The sequence below is a fragment of the Rattus norvegicus genome, chromosome X, assembly GCF_021556685.1.
Source record: "Rattus norvegicus strain SHRSP/BbbUtx chromosome X, alternate assembly SHRSP_T2T, whole genome shotgun sequence".
Lineage (NCBI taxonomy): Eukaryota > Metazoa > Chordata > Mammalia > Rodentia > Muridae > Rattus > Rattus norvegicus.
The window spans coordinates 86,794,601-86,819,160 of record NC_141554.1 but is presented as its reverse complement, the minus strand read 5'-3'; the positions used below and the strand labels follow the sequence as shown (position 1 = coordinate 86,819,160).

General features: G+C 35.0%; 1 protein-coding gene across 50 annotated transcripts in view; it reads right to left on the bottom strand.

Moving 5' to 3' along the window:
* Dach2 (dachshund family transcription factor 2) overlaps positions 1 to 24,560 on the bottom strand; it is a 563,517-nt gene that overhangs the window by 295,494 nt on the left and 243,463 nt on the right. For all 50 annotated transcript variants that reach the window (XM_087599387.1, XM_087599389.1, XM_087599396.1 and 47 more), the window contains 1 exon segment: positions 457 to 569. Coding sequence is in view for 31 of the 50 variants with exons in the window: in XM_087599384.1 (XP_087455510.1) it covers positions 457 to 569 (113 nt within the window). In the remaining 19 variants the exon portion in view is untranslated.

Below are 24,560 nucleotides of genomic sequence, written 5' to 3'. Positions count from 1 at the left end.
GATTGACTGAAGTAGCTGCAGGGGTTTGCAATCCCATAGGAAGAACAACATTATCAACCAACCAGATCCCCCAGAACTCCCAGGGACTAAAGCATCTCCCAAAGAGAAGGACCCATGGCTCCAGCTACATTTGTAGAAGAGCATAGACTTTCTGGACACCAATAGGAAGGGAGGCCCTTTGTCCTGGGAAGGATAGATGTCCTTGTGTAGCAAAATGCCATGGCATGTAAGCTATAGTGGGTGCATGGGTTGGGGATCACACTCATAGAAACAAGGGGAGGGAAGCTGGAATGGGGGGGTGTTCCACACGGGAAACTGAGAAAGAGGATAACATTTGAAATCTAAATAAATAAAATATCCAATAAAAAAGGAAAGCTTATATGGAAAAGACACATGAATATTAGTTTGTTTCAACTCTTGGCAGTAAGAAGAGACAAGGCTGATGGATTGCATTACCTGTTGGAGTGATAAGTCCTGGTGATAAGAGGCCTGGGACTGCATGGGGCAGAAGTCGTGCATTATCTTGCAACACTCCCAAAGAACGCTTAGGGGGCCTGCCAGGCCTTGAACTGTTGGAAAACAAAGATAAAACTCAAATACTATTACTTGGTTCATTTGTTTTTTGTATCTTATGTAATTGTCATGAAGAAATAAAACATTACTTTAGAGACTATGCACTGCCATGGGTTAATAAGGAAAACTAACAGTTTACAATAAATTTTACAATGTAATTATGGTTAATATTAAAGCTGCCAAGAATCCACTTTCACTTAACCTTTCATTTGTAAGCTAATACTTTGCAATACAAACCACCTGTTGTGAAGAATCCATAAACTACTTTCTATCCTTAATGCTATATGAATCCTGGTATTGATACATGCTATTAAGGTCTGAGGCAGTGAGTCGCAGAATTCAGACTGTACAAAATTGGACAGTATAAACCTCTACTTACCATAGCAGAGAAGATGGGTTCAGAATTGTGAATTATAGGAATAAAACACAGTGTTCATTAGCATTTTCACAGCCACTGGAAACCCATGAGGAACAATGGAAACTTATTCCTAGTATGTTGATTTTGTTCTGCCTCTTTTGGTATTACTACACAAAGAAAATTTGCCATATAGGCTAGCTTTGTCTTAGATCAAATATCTGTTCGTGGAGTTTTGCTGGTCTGCTGAGAATTTTGTGTAATGTGTCGTATTTACCCTTCTTCCATCTCTTCCACCTTCCATATCCACCCAGCTTTTTGTACTCTTTGGTTTGAACCCATCAAGTCCAACCTGTGCTGCTCACATATTCTAGTTGAATCAACACTAAAAGCATTAATGAAAACTGTTGCATTCACACATTCTTAGCTCTTGTGCAAAGCTCACAAATGAAAATGTCAGAAACTGTCATTTACAGTTGGGTAGTAGAAAGCCTGCCCTGAATGCACACAGTCCTGAGTTTAATTATGACTACAAAGGAATAGGGAATAAATAATTTTCAGTTCCAGTAATAAAATACAAATATGTATGTCTGCTAACACCATTTCATGTCCTTATATACTATTCAAAAATCACCATTTGGAGGTTGACACAATTTGCAGACATACGAATAATAGAATATTAGAATAAAGTTATTCTTAAGTAACTATATATTTTATTTCATTTCGATTAGTTTTTGTTCCATAACAGTATTGTATGTCAAAGCATGTTTGAGGATGTTAGAGGAGAAATAGTGGAAGGCCCTTCTCCCCTTTTACCATGTGTGTCCTGGGGATTGAACTCAAGTCCTTAGGTTTAGCAACAAGTACATTTATCCATTGAACCATCTTGCAGCCTGATATTTCACATATTACTTTTAATCTTGGATAAGATGCTGTTATTTACATTTAATAGAAATGCATTTTATAGAGAAGAATAAGAAGACTTTTGGTTAATACAGCAAAATACTATGTTAAATACACAGAGCATTAAAAATGTATGTGGTTCAGATAGGCAACATTTCCAAAACAATGGCTTCATACTCACAAGATAAAAATTGAACTATGTACTATCAACTTTGCAGTAGTAAAGAGCTCCATCAATATAAAATAAACTGCTGTTCAGTAAGTACAAGTCCTAGAAATTTTACACAGAGGTACTATTACCAGGCTCATTTTTCATGAATTGTGTTAGTCTTATTTTCTTCCACTATACATCAGTACTATGTCTCAATCTAGCAAGAGAAAATATTTTTTCTGGTTTAATGTTTCTATCACTTACTTGCTATTCAGTACTGGGTCATAATTTATTTTAGTTAATTCAATGTACTTGTCCTGTTTACCCTGGCCCTATTTTATGTCTTCTTAGATCTTTTCAGGGTGCAGAAAGGGAAACATATACTTTTTCTTCAAATATGCTTTAGAAAGCAGTGAAAAATATTTATCATTGAAAGAAGATAAATCATTGGGTTAAATAATAGTCACTATATCTAAACATCTATGTAATTTATTGTGTCCATCAGATTTCAAGCCTCCTACTTAAAGTCACATGCTTACTCTTTGTATTTTCTTCCTGTTGCAGTGCTTTATCCCTGCCTCACTTCTCACACTGTCATCTAAAGTATGACAAATAGCCAAATGATGCTCTAACATATGACAAGGACCCATGTTCCACAATGTTCATAGAAGCCTTAATTATAATAGCCAGAATCCAGAAACAACCCAAATATCCTTAAACAGAGGAATGGATACAGGAAATGTGGCAAGTTTACACAATGGAGTACTACTCAGCTACCAAAAACAATGAATATGAAATTTATAGGCAAATGAATGGAACTAGAGAATGTCATACTGAGTGAGGTAACCCAATTAAAAAACAAACCAGAAAAAACAAAAACAAAATAAAACATGGTATGCATTCACTAACAAGCAGATAATAGCCCAAAAGCTCTGAATATCCAAAATACAACCCACAGACAACTCAAGCTCAAGAAGAAGGATGAACAAAGTGCAGACACTTCAGTCCTTAAAAGGGGGAAAATAATCATAGGAGGAGATATGGAGACAAAGTTTAGAGCAGAGACAGAAGTAATGGCCACTCAGAGCCTGCCCCACATGGGGATCCAGCATGTGTGTGTGTGTGTGTGTGTGTGTGTGTGTGTGTGTGTATCCACAAAACCTAGACAATTTGATGAAGCTAAGAAGTACATGCTGACAAGAGCCTGATAAAGCTGACTCCTGAGACTGCCAGAGCATGAAAAATACAGAGGCGAATGCCATCACCAAACCATTGAAATGTGAACTGTCTCCACTGGAAGAGTTAGAGAAAGGACTGAAGGAGCAGAAGGAGCTTGCAACCCCATAAGAACAACATCTCCCAGGGACTGAACCACTACCCAAAGAGTATACATGGACAGACCCATTGCCCCAGCTGCATATGTAGCAGAGAATGGCCTTGTTGGACACCAATGGGAGGAGAAGCCCTTGGTCCTGCCTAAGCTGAATGCCCCAGTATAAGGAAATGCCAGGGTGGGGAAGCAGGAAGGGGGGGTGGTTGTGAAGGGGGAACACCTTCATAGAAGAAGGGGGAGGAGGGATGGGATAGGTGGCTTACGGATGGGAAACCGGGACAGGGAATAACATTTCAAATGTAAAGAAAAAAGTATTCAATAAAAAAAGAAGATAGATTCCAGAGAATTAAATAACCCTATTTAAAAAATGGGGTACAAAACTAAACAAAAATTCTCAACTGAGGAATAGAATGTCTAAGAAGCACCTAAAGAAATGTTCAACATCAGGGACACACAAGGCAAAACAACCCTGAGATTCTACATCACATCAGTCAGAATGGCTAAGGTACAAAAAACTCAGGTAACAACAGATGCTGGCAAGGATGTGGAGAAGGAGGAACACTCCTCCATTGTTGGAGGGATTGCAAACTGGTACAACCACTCTGGAAATCACTCTGGATGTTCCTCAGAAAATTGGACATTGCCCTAACGGAACACCCTATACCTCTCCTGGGCATATACCCAAAAGATGCTCCAACATATAACAAGGACACATGCTCCACTACATTCATAGAAGCTTTTCTTATAGTATCCAGAAACTGGAAAGAACCCAGATGTCCTTCAACAGAGGAATGGATACTGAAAATGTGGTACATCTACACAATGGAGTACTACTCAACTATCAAAAACAATGACTTCATGAAGTTCATAGGCAAATGGATGGAACTAGAAAATATCATCCTGAGTGAGGTAACCCAATCACATAAAACACACACACACACACACACACACACACACACACACACACACACACACACACGGTATGCACTCACTGATAAGTGGATATTAGCCCTAAAGCTCAGATTACTCAAGATACAATCCACAGACCACATGAAGCTCAAGAAGGATGACCAAAGTGTGGATGCTTCATTTCTGCTTAAAATGGGGAACAAAAATAGTTATAGGAACAAGTATGGGGACAAATTTGGACCAGACACTGAAGGAACAGCCATCCAGAGACTGCTCCACCTGGCGATCCAGCCCATATACTTACAGCCACCAAAACTGGACCAAATTGCAGATGCCAAGAAGTGCATGCTAAAAGGAGCCCGATAAAGCTGTTCCAGAGAGGCTCTGCCAGAGCATGACAAAAAACAGAGGTGTTGAAGGAATCAGAGAAAGAACTGGAAGAGCTTGAAGGGGCTCGAGACCCCATATGTACAACAATGCCAAGCAACCAGAGCTTCTAGGGACTAAGCCACTACCTAAAGACTATACATGGACTGACCCTGGACTCTGACCCCATAGGTAGCAATGAATATCCTAGTAAGAGCACCAGTGGAAGGGGAAGCCCTGGGTCCTGCTAAGACTGAACCCCCAGTGAACTAGACTATGGGGGGAGGGCGGCAATGGGGGGAGGATGGGGAGGGGAACACCCATAAGGAAGGGGAGGGGGAGGGGGATGTTTGCCCGGAAACCAAAGAAAAAAAAAAAGAACAGAGGTGAACTCTCATACCCAACCATTGAAGTGAGGATGGAGGTCCCCATTGGTGGAGTTAGAGAAAGGATTGAAGGAGCTAATGGGGTTGTAAACACATAAAAACAATACCAACCAACCAGATCTCCCAGGGACTAAACCACTACCCAAAGACTATACACGAACAGAGCCATGGCTCCAGCTGCATATGTAACAGAGGATGGCCTTGTCTGGTACCAATGGAAGGAGAAGCCCTTGAACTCCCCAGTGTAGGGGAATGTCGGGGAGGCAGGGGGTGGAGTAGGAGTGGTGGGTGAATAGGTGCAGGAACACCTCATAGAAGAAGGGAGAGAGGGGATGCGATAGAAAGTTTATGGTACAGAAACTGGCAGAGGGGATAACATTTGAAAAGTTAATTTTAAGAAGTGCAATAAAAATATAAATCTAAGAATAAAAAATAAATGAAATTGAATGGATATGTACTGGAGAATGCATGGCTTATGTCACATCTAACACACATGAATATAAACTCCTTTGGATCAAATTCTCCATTCTTTTATGCTTTTAATTTTCCTGTTTATCCTTTTAGCATGATTGACTGACTGTCACCCAAACTAGAGCATGAACTCCATGAACACATATGTAAAGTTAGTGGTATATGTAACTGAATCTTTATGAATTTCTATGGTTTGTAGCATGCAGAAAGCCCAGAAAATGATTAAGTAAACCTATTTGTTGACAGATGGGAAATATTTCAGTGTTTCAATAGTTTTCAAATGTTCTTAAAATGTTTTGTCCTACTTAATAAAATGAACAGAGACCTATTTCTACCAATTTATTTATCAGAAAATCATTGCACTTCAGATCCTGTACTCTCCTGCAATTATATAAGCATCAGCCTATGATTTATTCAACTCTGACTATATAATGGCAAAGAAGTATATGGTAGATATTACTTTATTATGCTTTAAGAGACATAAGAAGCTTAAAGACCTGATTAACAGCTAACTGCTCCTGCAATCATATATATACATAATAACCATATCACTTGTCGATTCATCCAGTAAATAAATATGTACTTGGTATCTATTGCCTGTGGTAGTGCTATACATAGGTTAAAATGTAAGCTGAAGAAAGGTTATTTGTTGGGATTTTTCTATTAGTATGATGAGTATAGTGATACGATATCACTTTATAAACATGCTTAAATGTACTTGAACAGAAATCCCATGCAGATTTCACCAACTTTAGTATTTTTGCAAGATTTAACCCCCAAGAGAAAGTTATTGAAATTAGGCTGGTTCAATTTATCTATCATTAGTAAAATTGTATTTAAAATGCAATATAATTGATATTATTTATAATTTCAGACTTCATTACAATATATAGTAACACATTAGTACTTCTAAATTTCCTATTTTTTCCTTCCAAGATATTCCTGAGAAAATGATGAAAGACTATGTAGACTTCAGTAAAAGCTGTGAAAGATCACACATCTTGATAGATGATCCTGTGATGCTCCTTATCTTTAAAAGATTTATTATCATCAGGCAGATACTTACATATTAATCAAGACAAATAAACATGTGGCAATTTAACTAGGAAACTGTTATTTGGATGACAATTTAATCAGTATAGGTTGAAAGGTCCATCATTGCAACATCGTGTTTCCACTAAAATATTGATTGCATTACTGATCTCCGTAATGCTTTATGTTACAGGGCACAAATAGCCATGTAATTACTCTTTAATTGAATGATAATTGCTTCTTGGCAATTATTTGTTTCAGTTTAATTACAAGGTTATTTGTACTGTGTAAAATGAAACACCCTCCTCCTTTAAAGTCGCTACACAAATAGCTCTCCTAGTATGTCAACCGTATGTACTCTATAAAAAGACGTTGCTAAGAAATGTGTCAGATAACCCCACAAAATAGCAATGAGATTCCTACATTACCTAGCTAAACTATTAAGAGATTCAGTTTTATAGAAGTATTATCACTATAACATCTAAAGATTATGTACATTTAAATTACTTCAGTGTCCTGATTTTATCTAGGTCTATCTTTTTATGTAAGTTATCCTAATATGGCTTTCTTCATTTGATAAAACTGTTTAGCATAACTTAATGTGTAAAAAAATCACATAAATAATAATGGCACTTCATACTTCTGTGATTGAACTAGAGTTGCAATCAATTTATAAACCCTGTAAAGCTGGCAGCTCTCCAAGACAGTTCAGTGAGTCTTCTAGGAGCAACATATGATATTCTGTGCCATATCTGTTTCCAGTTGCAATGTACATTGAAGCTGATTCTCTCAAAACTCAGAGTATGAAATTTCCCTGTTAACCTTTTTTTTATTTCATACAACTATCTATTTATGAATCAAAGAGCAAAGTGAAAGCAGTTAGCTTCTTAGTTTCAAATGTAAAACAAAACAAAACTTATAAACCCATGGTGCCTTGAACCATTACATTATTTAATATAAATTTTATAAGCAGTCGTTAATTTCGTGGTAAATAAGGTTAGATCTTTGTCAGTCAACTTTTTGTACTATTCCTTAAAAAACAAAGACTACATTCTGTGACAGACTTAAAGAACAGCCAAAGATTTACTTACTGACAGTTAAGGATATATTTACTAGCAGCATGTGAGAATACTTCAACTGAATTCCTTAACAGGGAACTATCCACATTAATGCAAAACTCGGTCTTCACTTTTTAGAATTTTTGATGTTTAAAATCCTTCAACAGAATCATAAGTGTATAATGTTTCATCCTTTAGTACATGTTCAATACAAACACTGATACTATCTCTGAAGGTGTTGTCCACCGGCCTAGGAAAGGACTCTAATGATTACCTGTATGTGTTTAACTAAGTCAGGATATTTTTTTTTTTGCTGGAACACTAAGAATTTTAATTGGATCATGGATTAATATTTGTGGTTGATATTTATTACAATGTATCAAAGACGCCAATGGTAGTTTAACTCTACCTGACCTTTCTGTGTTTATGGAGAAAAACAAATTCTGCACAGCAACCTGAATTCATTCTTTCTCAGTGACAGCAAACTAATCAGTTGTTTAACCATTGCACTAGATTGTATTCCAGTCTATATCAATGGCAGAAGCAACCTATTCAGCAAGTAAGAAAAAAGTAATCCATGAAAAATGTGAGCATTTAACATATACCGTAAATAAAATGTTTCAAGTCCAGAACTAGAAAGGAATCACTATGGTAACTCTTATAGAATGGTACTTATGTCAAACTGGCAGGTCTTGGTTTGTGGTAGCTTAAGTATCTCTGAGAGCGACGAATACGAGGAGAAATTACTATTCACTCATTACATTTTTGATAATTTTTAAGCATACCCAAAATGTAAATATGGACTTGTTAAATGGAAGATATATTTTAGTATTGGAAACTTTTGGGAAAATACTTTTAGCATAAAGATACTGAAAAGATGAAGGATAACCTTAACTTTGAAGGACTAATGCATATAATATCAAGGTTTATGGGGAAAAGCCATGTTTATGCATTCATATAAGTGTAATTGAATTGCTTACAGTTACTATTTACTATTGAGATGTTTCAACTCCCTGCTAATGTCAAATATTTGCTTTTTGTCTAGCTGAAGAAGAAATCAGGTATCATTAAAAACTCAAGAGTTGCCTAATTACCTCATATAAGCTATAACAGTGAAGTTATTTTATTCTTCATTTACAAACTGTTCTCTATTTAAATGAAATGTATTCTAGGCCAGGTGTTACTATATTTGAAGGAGATTGGTGTTTGCCATACATTTTCTGAATTCTAACAAGGTTTTAATATAAAAAGCAAAAGCTATATAGTGGAAATGCTGTTTTCTGACACGAATTCTTTGGAGATATTTCTGATTCTGCTTGAATAGATCCTGTAAACATCAATAAAATCAATTTTCCTTAGCAAACCTCAGAATGTTTTGAATTAAAAAAACTACTCTCCCAATGTATATCAAATCAGTTTCAGGTAGCTTTGGAAAAATGAAGACATCATTAAGTATATAACTGTGGAAAACATCTAACAAGAGTTTGAAATTTACATTTGATGCACTGCATTAACACTTTTAAATCAGCATATTCATTCCCAATCCCCACTCTCCTGTCTTCTCTTTTTGTCTTTCCTTGCCAATCTCCCAGCATTTGTCTTTCACTGTTACCTGTATTATCCATATTATAACTTCTCTCATCAGTTACCTCTGACACTCTAGGTCATGTCTCCATTGCTTCATCTTTTTCTAACTGTGTGACAGGTTGCCCCATTGTATTTTAATAAAGTCTACTTAAACTGTTCCAAGAATTGTGATGAAATATTCCTTTCATCATGTTTTTGTCTGCTCTACAAGAGATACTTTTTTTTAGTTACTACATGTAAAATAAAGTATAAATATCCATTCTAGCATTACAAGTATGTGGCAACATGCCAGCTGGACTACTAGTTTTACTCTGTTAATTATAGTATTTGAAAGAAGAACTCTTTCACTATGAAAAATGCCATAGTATTTGGGTTGCTGAGGCCAATGTTTTTAAACTCCATTGCCTTAAGAAGGGTTCACATATTCTGCTCTGCTGACTGCTATTTTAAGTTTTGTTTAGTTTCATTTTTTCCTGTGCCAGCTAGTCTATATCAACATATAGGTCATATTTAATGGTTATTCCAAAGGATACTTTAAAATGAGCATTAAGGAGTCTATTAAAACTAACAAAACAATGTCTTTCCTACTGAGCATATAAAGTCTCTTCAGCAATTACCAGTCTATATAATCCCCGAATAATTTAGATATTTAACACTTCAGAAATAGAATTAATCAAGAAAAGCAGCCAGGACAGTGTTAATGTCCAACCTAAGGTGATCTTAGGAAGGTAAATTAGTTGATTAGGAAGGTGAAAACAATTTACTTTGTTATTTTAATGGATAGGAATTCAATTATATTTCTATATCCATAGAGTCAACCCTCATCAAAGAAGTTTCTTGCAGTAGATAGACTCAGAGGTCTAAAAATGAACAATGTGTGATAGAGAGACGTTGGAACACCCAGTCCTAAATGGAATAGCTTTATAAAGTCCCTCCTCACAAGGCTCAGGGATCTATACAGAATAGATAGAAACATTTTAAGAGACAGTATAGATGAATGACTCTAAGATACAGTGACTTGCAAATACAACAAGACCATGCACAAATTAACCCACAGAGACTCTGGCAGCATGCATAGGGCTTGCACAGTTTCGAGACAGACAAAAACCCAGTACTGAAAGGAAGAAGCAAGACAGAATTCCTGTCTATACATGTTTTGTGTGTATGTATGCATAATTTTGAAGGATCATTAACTAAGCCTAATTTCAAATCTGGAAATGATTATGTTCTATATTTCAACAAGGAAGTTCTTCAAGTAAAAAAGCCTATATTGACCATAGAAAGGATCAACAGAACCAAAAGTTGGTTCTTTGAGAAAATCAACAAGATAGATAAACCCTTAGCCAGACTAACGAGAGGACACAGAGAGTGCGTCCAAATTAATAAAATCAGAAATGAAAAGGGAGACATAACTACAGATTCAGAGGAAATTCAAAAAATCATCAGATCTGACTATAAAAGCCTATATTCAACAAAACTTGAAAATCTGCAGGAAATGGACAATTTCCTAGACAGATACCAGGTACCGAAGTTAAATCAGGAACAGATAAACCAGTTAAACAACCCCATAACTCCTAAGGAAATAGAAGCAGTCATTAAAGGTCTCCCAACCAAAAAGAGCCCAGGTCCAGACAGGTTTAGTGCAGAATTCTATCAGACCTTCATAGAAGACCTCATACCAATATTATCCAAACTATTCCACAAAATTGAAACAGATGGAGCACTACCGAATTCCTTCTATGAAGCCACAATTACTCTTATACCTAAACCACACAAAGGCCCAACAAAGAAAGAGAGCTTCAGACCAATTTCCCTTATGAATATTGACGCAAAAATACTCAATAAAATTCTTGCAAGCCCATGAAGGGGAGGGGGAGGGATTAGGGGGATGTTGGCCCATAAATCGGGAAAGGGAATAACACTCAAAATGTAAATAAGAAATACTCACGTTAAAAAAAATAAAAATAAATAAAAATAAAAAATAAATAAAAAATAAATAAAAAATAAATAAAAAATTCTCGCAAGCCGAATCCAAGAACACATCAAAACGATCTTCCAACATGATCAAGTAGACTTCATCCCAGGGATGCATGGATAGTTCAATATTTGGAAATCCATCAACGTAATCCACTATGTAAACAAACTCAAGGATAAAAGCCACATGATCATTTAATTAGATGCTGAGAAAGCATTTGAGAAAATCCAACACCCCTTCATGATAAAAGTCCCAGAAAGAACAGGAATTCAAGGCCCATATCTAAACATAGTAAAAGCAATATACAACAAACCAGCAGCTAACGTTAAACTAAATGGAGAGAAACTTGAAGCAATCCCACTAAAATCAGGGACTGCCTACTCTCTCCCTACTTATTAAATATAGTTCTTGAAGTCCTAGCCAGAGGAATCAGATAACAAAAGAAAGTCAAAGGGATACAAATTGGAATGGAAGAAGTCAAAATATCACTATTTGCAGATGATATGATAGTATGTGTTGAAATAGAAGTAAAATGCTATCAGGTTATCTGAATTCATTGCTCAACACTATGATTTTATCCCCTAAAACATGTCCAGTTTACTTCATTAAAGATGTTCGATGCATAAAATTATAAGTAACTCCCATGACTCATCTCACAGAACAATAATTCCACCTGCATATAAAGACAAAGTCTATCTTCAGAACCCTACAGATCATATAGGATCTTTTAATATTTCAGTGAAGACTATGGCCTAAGAAGACCATTTTGAAAGTATTTTTGTGATAGACCAACAAACTATTTCTCAGGCATCCAATCCAGAAATAGCCCTTTTCCCCAGTAAGAGCTTGATAATACCCCCATTTAACCTTGACCCCACAAAATATATCATTTACCTAGAAATCAAGGAATAGCCCTATACACTGATATCTTAGTAGGAAAGTACTTCTTTCTGACACAGGTTAAACAGGTTACCCACAAGTGACACAAAAATTCAGCTAAAGTGTCTCTCAGCTGTGGTCTGGGAATTAGTGTCAGACAAATCAGATATTATCTCCAGAAGATTATTAACATCACATTATTTTGGTTCTGCCTATATTTCCTGTAGGAGGACAGTATATCTGCCTACTAGAAACTTAGAGGGATGTACTTTCATAAAATACCCTATAAAGCCTTGACCTGAATCATACTGTAGATCTTGAAACATCCCTTAAAATAAATTACTACTTTCCACAACTGCAATAGGATACTATGATCTAGTCAATCAGAAAACCACTGTGGCTTTGCCTATTTGTAACCACAATGATTGACCTCAGGACATCGACCTCAGTAGTGGTCATGAAACAAACTTTTTTTTTCAGTTTCTGCTCATTATGGTCATGATATGTAAGTAATACAACCAACCCAGAGAACTATCCAATGATCCAGTGTGAGAACTTCCTGCCATGTAGGCAACCACAACCACAAGCATACCAAATATTTAGCCTACTATCAAAGAACTCAGAAACAGAGCCTCAGCAGAACATAATCCAATAGGAATCCAACAGGATAATATCAGAGACTGAAGATGTTATAGTTTGGATCTTAATTGTCCCTTCAAAAAGACTATAATAATGTCTTTATTTCTAGCCAGGGGTACTATTCAGAAGTTATGAAACATAGGAGGCAGAGTCTCCTTGGAAGAATTATGCCACTGTTAGTGTGATCCAGAACAATAAAGTATGTTGCTTACTTTTCCCTTTCCCTCCCACCCCATTCATCTTTTCCCTCTCACCTTCCTGATTCTCATAGGGTGAACACCCCCTTGTCATGATGTAATGCCTGGCCAAAGGAACTGGAGTAATCTAAAATGTCTTAAACTAAGAGACAAACTGTATCTTTATAAATCTAAGTTGTTTTTTCTCAAATACTTTGGTTTTTCTCAGATTGACTCCCCTTTAGCAGCCATCAGCACTCTTCTGATAATGGTAGGACCTTGAGGGAAACCTCCCTAATCCTTAGGAGGATTTTGACTGGTTTCATCTCATGCTGGTAACCATAGCTGCTCTAAGTTGATTCTTAGAACAGTGTATACTATGTAGGTTCCTTATGGCCAGTGAAAGACTCTATGCTCATTAGAATATGAGCAGATCTGTTGTACACAAGGAAATATTAACAATAAAAATAGGAAGATACAAAGATGTGAGGGAGATGAGGTCGGAGGCATTAAGGGGAGTTTGAGAAGAAAGTGGGGTATATATGGTAAACATACATTGATTAAATGTATGAAACATTCAAAGAATAAAACATATTAGTTTTTAAAATTTTAGTTTTGAAAATAGTTTTTAAATATTCATAGTACCTATTGTGATCAAGGAAATTTCTATCGTAATATCAATGCATTAAAGAAAATAAATCTTAAGCCAAAAAGAAAAAAGAAAAACCCAAAGGTGACAGTGTCACATTGTTTTACTTTAAAATATGTTGTGAATCTACAGAAGTCAAAGTGTCATGGGTACCAAATACAGACATTTTACCAATGTACTACAAAAGAAAGCCAAGAAATACATAAATATATTTACACTAACAACAAAGCCCAAAACACATATCAGGATTTAAAAAAATGTTACCTGCAGAGTGGAATAAATTTCTTTAAAACTCTGCATCAAATAAATAGAATATGATTTATATGGAACCCAAACAATTCAATATCAAGAAGACAACTATAATAGGTAGATTCTGTGCAGAAAATTCCTAATAGAAAATAAAAATGGCTAATAAGTATATGAAAAATTCTTACAGATCTTGAATCATCAGAGGAAAAAGAACAGATGCAATGAGATATTATTTCACTCCTGTTAGAATGGTTATTATCAATGCGAAGGGATAATGAGGGGTGGCAAGGATGTTGAGTAAAGGGCGGAAAGGGTGGAAAAATAAGTTTATACAACTACAATAGAAAATGCATGGAGGTCCTAAAATATTGCAGAAAAGTATAATGTCTATTTGAATCAACTGGTCTACTACTGAATATAGATCCAAAGGAAGTTGAATAATAAGTTAAAGAGTTACTTCAACCATCAGATTTATTTTATTACTACTCGAAATTTTTATCTACCAGATCAAAAGTTCATCAGCTGCTGAATGGACAAAGATAACACATACAACACACACACACACACACACACACACACACACACACACACACACACACACACACACACTAGCAATTATTCAGTTTAAAATTCTTTTGTGAAAACATGGGCAAAATTAAATAATATTGAGTGAAATAATATAAGCACAGAAGGTCAAATCACTGAATGATTGCACTCACATTTGAAATCTAAGGAAGTCAGCTGTAACAGAAGCAGAAAGCTAAATGGAGACTATCATAAGTTGGGACAGATAGATGAGAGAGGAGGGACAAATATTGGTCACAGGATTTATAATCACAGATCTGTAGGAGGAACATTTTACAAGATGGCACATTTTTAGATAACTGTTACACTGTCAGAGAAATATAAATAATACCACCGAAAAACATTAACATGGCAGATTTCACATTGTGTATATTTTAATACGGTTTTACAATAAATTCATAAAATGATACATTCTATTTCCTCTCTTTCCTTTTAGAACAATATAAATTTGAGCAGATCCAAACATCACAACCACATTTGAAGACAAAATAGCAAGGGCAACTAAATATAGACGAACATATTTCACACACAAAAATATTTTTCTCCTTGAATTATAATTTCTAAGTTCTATGTGAGTTTCTTTGTGCCATATTGATCAGTTTAATTAGATTGACACTTTATATTGTAATGGTGGCACCATGCATTTTCTTTGACAGTGTTTCTATTATAATGTTATTTTCACTTGTTTTAGCTTTGCAAAGTCAATGATTACATCACATTCAGACAAGCAAATTTCAGTCTTTTCTAGTATTATCTTCTCTAAATTAAACATACACACAAACACACTCATGCACATACAAACAAAATTTGGTAGCTAACTATTATTTTCTTGTTTACTCTTTCTAGTTCCCAGTGACATAATATGAATAAGCTATTCTGAAATATTTTCTGAAACCACAATACTATATATTCGTATCTATAATTTATATGATGAGGTTGACATAGAAAAATTGAAAAGTATATAAATATATAAAAACTTATTTAGGGTTTTACTTTTTGAACACATTTTCAGATGAGGATCTCTTGAGCACTACTTTTTAAAAAGAATTTATTGGTTATTTTATTTATTTACATTTCAAATAGTATCTCCCTTCCAAGTTTCCCCTCCACAAAACCCCTATGCCACACCCTCTCCCTGCTTCTATGAGGATGCTCCCACCCACCCACTCCCACCTCACTACCCTAGCATTCAGGACCCTGGGTCATCAAACCTCCACAAGATCAAGGGCCTCCCCTCCCACTGATGCCAGATAAAGCCATCCTCTGCTACATATATAGCTGCGCTCAGCACTCTTAACTGAATAGCTTTCTCCCATTTTGGAGTTTTAGAGGTACAATAAAAGCCAAATTTAATGACTGCTAAGTACTGTCCCTTAACTAGCTTAAAAGAGCAAAATAAACAGGTGGCAATGTTATTAATCGGTACAACAGAGGAGGAACACACTGAATATTTTTACAATCTCAATTTAGAAAAGCAACATTTATTTTTAATTGACAAGATGCAAAAATTTAAAGATGGTTTCTTTTATTCTCCTAGTTAGATGCTAGGATTCTACTACACATGCATTTGACTAGGAAAGCCTTAAATGAATTCAGTTGAAAAGAAGGGGAAGTAAGGCCTGTTGATGAGCAAGGTAATTCTCAATTTACATTAAAATACATGAAAATTATTTATTTCAAATATCTTCCAAAGTAACAGTCAGAAAGGAAAGGGCTTGCTTTTTGGTAAATTCTTGCTGACAAGCTACTATTCCCTTTATCTTCCTGTCTTCCAGAAAGTTATTGGTTGAATTTAACCTAAACTACTCGTTTACCCTTTGTATAAAACATATTATGAGGTGCTTTTCAATGATTATTCACTGCTACAGAGTGCAAACTCTCTGACAGCTTCCTTTAAATTCTTGTGGTTAAATGAGCATTTCACAAAATCCCTCTTCACATCTGCACACATTATAATTTACACATTAAATACAACAGAGCTTCACCTTAGGCCCACTGCCAAGAACAATCATTTTAAATCTTTTTATCTTTTCACAAAAAGATAATTATAAATGTTAAAATGGCAGGAAAGTTACTGTTGTGAGAAAGCGTTCAGAATAGTCTTCCCCAGTTGAACTCAGAGTTATGAAAAAATAAAAATATGGGCCAGGGTTTGTGTGTGTGTGTGTGTGTGTGTGTGTGTGTGTGTGTGTGTGTGAGAGAGAGAGAGAGAGAGAGAGAGAGAGAGAGAAGAGAAAGCAACATGTCAAGTAGAAAGAATGACATATTCAGCTAAATTTGTCATAGATCTATTTAATTGTCACAAGAACAACCAGCCTCCTTTTGAGCTAAATGGACGGGAAAACTACAAAACACTTATCATTAGTGCTTACTGGTAAAAAGCCAATAATGAATTATATATGCAAGAGGTTGCTTACTAATTTTACTTCCCATAAGTTGATGCTGTCTAATAACTTAGAAACTATATTTTCCCTGAAGATAAGCGTGCTCATTTAATTGGCCTTTTGTTGCAACCTGAATGTGTATAGTCTAATCTCGGAGCCTCTTCCTCTACACTACAGGTGCTTCCCTTTCGCTAATTAAACATTAACATTGTGCAATTGTTGGTGCTCTAAAATTGGTGGTTAATTACCTCTGACTAAGAGTACCACAGAAAGCCTAAGTAAGTTGTGTTCCAGATAAAATGCAATGAATACAAGATGTTTCCGTCGTCCTCTGTCCTTTGAAACACTATGCTGGGAGACCAGTTTATTTTCCAAAAATTTCTACCTAAAACAGCATTGTTTTGTGCAGTTATATTCCTTGAAAGAGTGAGTAGGAGTGTAGGATGTGTGTAAAATACATGTATTTAGGAGATATGCTGTATTACTTAGGACATAAGATCAAAGTCAAAGGCATAAGGATTTTGTCCCAAGCTTGCTACATGTATTGTTAGAAAGTTCCTTCTCTTGTTTTGGTTATTTTCCTACAGAATAATGTAAAAATATACATACTCCTTTGAATAAACAACAATAACTCAAAGTAGCAGTTTTAATTCTTGAAGAAAATAGTTACATACACACAAACACAAACACACACACAGAAATATTCCTTTATTTTTGAGAATTACTAGCATGTATACAATGAAATATGACATTTATATACCTTATTTATCCCCTATAACTTCCTTATTTTCCAACATGCCCCCATCCCAACTTCTTAACTTTTTTTCCTTTGATAACGCACTAAGTCCAATAAATGCTGCCTCTGTGTGAATCAGTATGAGGGCATGCACTGGAACATAGGAAAACTATATTTGGACTCATGTCCCAAAAAGGTGATTCTCCCTTCCCTAGTAACTATCCACTGTTAAAAGGGCCTTTGTAAAACTGAGGCCTGGACGTCTACTCCATCTACTCTTGGACTTTGTCTAACTTTATTTTGTGGAGGTAATCATGGCTGCAATAATTTCATGTCTTGTCCTAATCAGAAAATAGTACTTCTCCCATCTTCCAATTCTTTGATTATTTCCACTTCTATGATATTCTCTGAGCTGGGGCTAGAGTGATATAGACCTATTGAGAACAAAGCATCCAGTCTCTTATTCTCATCACTTTCGCTGGTTATGCATCATTTATGCTGTGAATTAGTAACATGCTTGAGTCAGACTATATTTATTTGCAACCACTAATTGTGTGAATAACTTCCCAATGTAAATATTAAGAACCTCTTAGTGGTACCTTGAAATTAGGTATGGTTGAAGTATTTACACCATGAAAACCAGAACTAATGTTCAGTTCATACTCTTGACCAATGTACTGTATTTCTAACATAACGGGTTTTATTTTATATAAATTTTTAAGAAAAAAATAATACATAGTAGTTGAAATTTTTTAGGATAAGGAAGATAAATTTGAATCCATTATCATTGCCAGCTGTATCACCTTCGTTGCTACAAAATAATTTAAATTCTAGATTTCAGATTCCTAATCAACAAGCTGGAATACTGACATCTAAATTGTAAAAGAATACATATGTGAATATACATGCACACAGGTGAAAGTGAGAGATAAAGAGGTAAACATAATTACCTGGGATGACATCGTTAGTATTGGTGATGAATAATATTGCAACAATTGTTAGTAGCACTATAATCACAGAGTAGTTAAACTGAAATCTTCACTGTTTCAGGATTTTTTCTTGCATATTGGTATGGCGCATCATGGGCTTCACATTCTATTGCAACATCTTATCATTACAGTCTGGGCAAAACTCCTTAGAAAGTTTAATCCTAACTAATAATTAAAAACAGTAAATGAAAGTAGAGGAGAAGAAAATTAACCACGTTTGAATTGTCATTTATGTTTGCTTTTTTTTCTTCATCCTTAAATTCAACTCAGTCATTCCAGGGCACTTTATCTTTAGTATGGAAAACTGAGACAAGGAAGGCTTCTTTAGATGAGTTTTAGAGGTAACTGCGCTGTAGTATAAAAAGGTTTGGATCCATATACAACTGCTAGGAAATACATATTGCTGGCAAGACCTAAATGAATTTTATAAAGTTCTTTGTTTCATTTGTGTTTGACTTTATTTTAAAACAGTGTACGAATAAGAGAATGTGTCATTAATAAAACTAAAAATATGATATAAGTTTGTTTTGATCTAGAATAAAAAACAACTTGGATGAAGTTTAAGCACATTATGAAAACTTCCTCCAGTGTTCCACTTACAGGAGTATCAAAATAACCAAAGAAACAATCACCAAGTAGAATGGCGATTTCCAAGGGCTATGGATAAGAGAAAATGGAAAGTTATTTAATAGGAAATAGTCTCAGTTATACAAATTAACTAAACTCTCTGGATATACATGATTAGCATAATACCTATTAAAAATTCACGAGAAGGGATAAGGTACTGCAATCCCTTTACAAACATATCTACATTTGAGGAATCATCACCAAATAAAACCCCAGTTGTGTTCCTGTAACCTATGAAGAGTCAATTGTCTACCTTTAACTCCACTATTAGGAGACAGAGTCACATGGAACATGGGAACATGAGATTGACCAACCTAGCCAAAATGGCAAGTTTCAGGTTCAAGGAAAATCGCTGCATTAAGGAACAAAGTAGTATAGAGAAAGACATCCAACAGACTCCTTAGACACAAGCAGAGGGGTATACAAATATTTGGCATCAGACATAAAATGCATATACCACATACTCACAAGTAAGGATTCATGAGATTAAGCATGCTTTCCACAATGAGAAGTGAAAGTTAGACTATGGGGGTGCTATGTCTCAGTCAGTCTAAAATTCTCATATGCAGGAGTTTGAAGCAAAAGGAATGCAGTGAGTTTTAGACTGCTCTACATAGTACTGTACTACATAGTAAGATCATGTTCTAAAACAAAATCCAACAACTGTTTGTGTATGTTTTGACTACACTTCAATGTGTGTGGATGTGTATGTGAGTGTGTCTGTGTACATCTGTGTATATATGTTATATGTGTAAGGAGAGGAGTATATTTTGATGTTAAATGTCATGTTCTCATTATATAAGTATTATTATATGAAAAGAAAATACAAAATACAGATTAGATAACATTTAGTACAACTACATCTTATTCATTAATACAATAAAAGCTTTTTAAAAGCAAAATTACCATTTAAAATATCATCTATAATCAAGAAGAGGATTTAGTTCTGTTGCTTATAATTTTCTTCAAATTGCACCAATGGAGACTCATTTTTGTTTTCTGTTTCTTTAACATTGAGAGGATCCTTTCACCACTTATAAAGGCAACATTTTCAAAATTTTGCTGTTTCCATGTCCAAATATATCTGCAAAATATTCCATAGGGTGATAGGTGAGACGGAGAGAGACTTTCTGTGTGAAAATAAAGGGTGGAAACATTTTTAAAATGCTATGAAAACATTTGGCTGCCTTAAGAGCCTAAAAGAAAACATTTATTTTGGCCACAGTGATTAAACATTTGCTTCCTTTGGAAATACTTGCTGCCAAAATAAAGGTTAATTTCTTTTTTATACAGGAGCAAATATTTTGTTGAATCTAATATTTTCTAATTTTATTTCAATATTGATTATGGTCAGTAATACATCATTGTTTATGGATGATGATATATAAAGGTATTGGGGGTTCTTTGTATCTGCAAACTCCCTTAAATCAGTCAATTTAACTTCCTGAGATAATAAATGTGCTACACCTAAACACAACTAAGAAACTCAGCTACTGTATTATTAGCCCAAAAGCTTGAGTTACCCAAGATACAATTCACAGATTACATGAAGCAGCAAGAAGAAGGATGACCAAAATGTGGATGCTTCAGTCCTTCTTAGAAGGGGGAACAAAAGTATTAATTGGAGGAAATACGGAGACAAAATTTGGAGAAGAGACTGAAGGAAAGACCATTCAGAGCCTGCCCCACCTGGGGATCCAGCCCATATACATACAGCCACCAAACCCAGACAATATTGTTGATGCCAAGAAGTACATACTCACAGGAGCCTGATATAGCTGTCTCCTGAGAGGATCTGCCAGAGCATGACAAATACAGAGGCAGATGTTCACAGTCAACCACTGAACAGAGAAAGGCGTCCCCATTGGGGAAGTTAGAGAAAGGATTGAAGGAGCTGAAGGGGTTTGCAACAACAATACCAAAAACCAGAATTCCTAGGGACTAAACCACTACCCAAAGAGTACACATGGACTAACCCATGGCTCCAGCTGCATATGTAGCAAAGGATGGCCTTCTTGGGCACCAATGGGAGGAGCAGCCTGTTCTTACCAAGGCTGGATCTGGGAATGGGCAGGGAGGTGGGAGTGGGTGGGTAGTTGGGGAAGGGGAACATCCTCATAGAAGAAGGGGGAGGGGGAAAGGATAGGGGGCTTATGGACCAGAAACCAGGAGAGGAGATAACATTTGAAATGTAAATAAAAAAAGAAATGTCTGATAAAATGGTTTTTCTTTGTGTAAATAAAACATCTATATTAAAAGGCATTATTGACAGCAAGTAGCAAGAAGAGATACTGGCTTTCTTATAGTTTAATTTTAATGTACAATTAATCTAAAGCATCCTAATTACTGGGTGCATAATATAAAGAAACTCACTTTGCTTTACCTAGGAGCTTATTTCAGATAGCTAGGTAAATTTTCAAGTCTTTGACTAGTGATCTACTAAATCCAGGCACACAGAAAATTATATTGACGAATCCACATGTGCATCCATTGAAAGCAGCTGCCTACTTGCATAGGAGGAGCACTACAATACTCTTCAAAAGTTTTAAAGATTAGAGTTCTAAAGTTTACAACATACCACCACTCAATTAGTGGCCTCACACTGGGAAGCTAGTTCAACCTGCAGGTTGTGGGAAATAAAGACAGATTGCTTTACAAAGAAGAGTAACAGCGAAATTCTCAACCTACACAGCAGAATTTCCTGTTAAGCTTTTAAAATAAAATGAAAACTTCCCATGTCTTTAACTAGGCAATCTGAATTAAAGGGGTTAACTTTTAAACAGCAGAGAATTGTGAAATACTAAACAATAATCTAACCAGAACATAGCTTGATGAAATCTCGAAAACTAAATTAGACAAAGATATCTATTTGGCCTGACTCTACTCAAATAGAACAAACTTAAATAGCATCTGTTTCTACCACCCAAAGGTGCACTTTTTGGCAGCATTATTCAGATCCAGTCAGACTACCTTACTACCATGTTTCTATTTTTGAGTGCTACCTAGTAAATTGATTCCAGGTTATAAGAGCAATGACTGTACACAGTTCCAAAATCTCCAATAGACTGCATGAAAAGACCAGTAGCTGAAATTATCCTCTTGACTTCTTTCTGACACTATGAAATTATCCTGTGCTTGGATTATTTTTGCCGTGACACATAACACATTTTCCTTATAATTACTTAAAAGGTGTCCCAAAAGACAAATAAGAGATAACTATAATTGATATTTCTTCTAAAATGGAAGAACAAAAAACAACTGGGTTAGTTAGGGTTTTACTGCTGTGAACAGACACCATGACCAAGGCAAGTCTCAAAATAGACAACATTTAATTGGTTTGGCTTACAAGTTAAGAAGTTCATTCAAGTATTATCATGGCAGAAACACGGAAGCATCCAGACAGGCAGGGTGAAGGAGGAGCTATGAGTTCTAGATCTTTATCTGAAGGTTACTAGCAGTATACTGGCTTCCAGGCAGCGAGGGTCTTAACGCCCATACCCATAGTGACACACCTACTACAACAAAGCCACACCTTCTAATCCTGCCACTCTCTAGACCTTGTATATTAAAACCATCATAACACCCTGTCTCCATTTTGGGCAATCTGTTCATGATTTAAATTGTGTATACATGAAGCATATTTCAAAATGAAAAAAGCATAAGTGGATGCTTTTGGTACAAAACCCTGGAAGACAAGGTTAGTATTCACTCTACAATGTACTTTGTCTTCCTGGCTTTTTCTTAAATAAACATTAATGACAGTAAATAATCTCGTTGTCCAAAGAGGTTATTGTCTAGTAATTTTCTAGTCTATTTCCTTTAAAGCTTCAATTCATGGTAAGTAAAAATTCAAAATTTAAAGAACAAACTTAGAGAGTCTTGCAAATTCCATCAACAAAAGCAGCTTTGTTCTGTCAACAACAAAGTAGTTTTCAAAATTCAAAGTACAAGCAAGGCACATTTGAAATTTAGAAGATAAGAAATTATACTCAGTTGAAAAAAAAACAAAGTGTGAGAACAAAATTAATTTAGGCTAAAATGTAACTGGGTAAAGTGATGTATAGTGATGTAAAGTGATCTATGATGTACATATATATATATATTTCTTTGAGTTTGACATTTAAAAATTGTCTAAATTTGTGGGATACAACAAATTTTCTTACTTGTTTATATTGTAGAATGTTTTAAACAAGCTAATTGATACCTTAACTCACAAACTAAGAAACTTTTAAATGCATAACTCATTGTTAAAAACTATATTAACCCTGATATTCAAAACATCTTATGTATAATATTTGTCATCCCATTTAATACAGTACTATCATTTACTACTCATTAGTCTCATATTTTTCCAAAATGTACATCAGACAGTTTAACTCTATCAGTAGAAATTTAAAAAATATTTTTAAAGCACTTATTTAGAACAAAAACAATAAATATGAATAGAAGAAAAATAAATTTTAAAAGTTAAATTCTTTTAAGTTTTACTTCATTTATAATTACTTATTCCATGAAGAAAGGATTTTTTGTTTCTTTTGCCTTTATAAATAAATAATGTAATTTTCTTGGACATATACAATTGATAAGTGTGACTATAATTATGATGGTGTTTATTAGTGATCATTGAATTATTGTTGATAAAGTATTACTAAAATGGATATAAACATGTACAGTTTCAAAAACAAATAGAAATTATTGAAGCTAAAACATTTTGAGTATATGAATGCCATCTATGAAAGGGCTGATTTCAAAATGAATACAACTAAAAATATTTATATTACTGTACAGTTTGATAAATAGTGACCTAATTACTCTGTAAGAGCTCCTCTCCATTTTGAGCCTTCATGTCCATTGCTGTGTGGGGCTTACTGATTTCACCTTTGAGTCAACTACAGTTTCTGTTATAGCATTTAATAAATTATACTTGCTTCCCAATTTTGAAGAGAAAAGGGCTCTTACCAGAATTATATTTTCCACAGCTAAAAAATATTACATTTAAAGTGACTGATCCAATGTATCCAGTTAAATGGAATTTGTGTTCTTCTATCAAAGCTGGAACAACCCGAGAGTTTATGTTCAGCCACTTTCTATGTTTGCGAAAAAAATAAAAATAAAACAGATGTATCCTGATTTCAGTTCTTTTCATTTCCTTTAAAAATAATATTATATGTTAAAATTAGATGTCTATATATCCTGACCTATTCAGAGAAATTAGGAAACTTAGTCTCACAATGCTTCTGGAAAAACCTTTCATTGTTCCTTCCCTTTTAGATCTCAATTAAGGATGGGTTTTAAATCCATTGTATAGTCCATTATTATGGCTTTTATTACTGCTGCGGCATGATTAAAGAGAAGGAAATATAGGGGTAGAATAACACTATGTGTTGAGCACAATGCTAGGTTTACATAATCATCCTACAATTCTCTAAGTAGTTTCTTATGATAATTATTATGTTCCAGTCTTAAAATGAGAAAATAAGCATGAGAGAAGTTAGCTTCCTGAAAGTTAGCCAGCACATCCAGGATTGTAGCTCTCTTTTGTTTTACT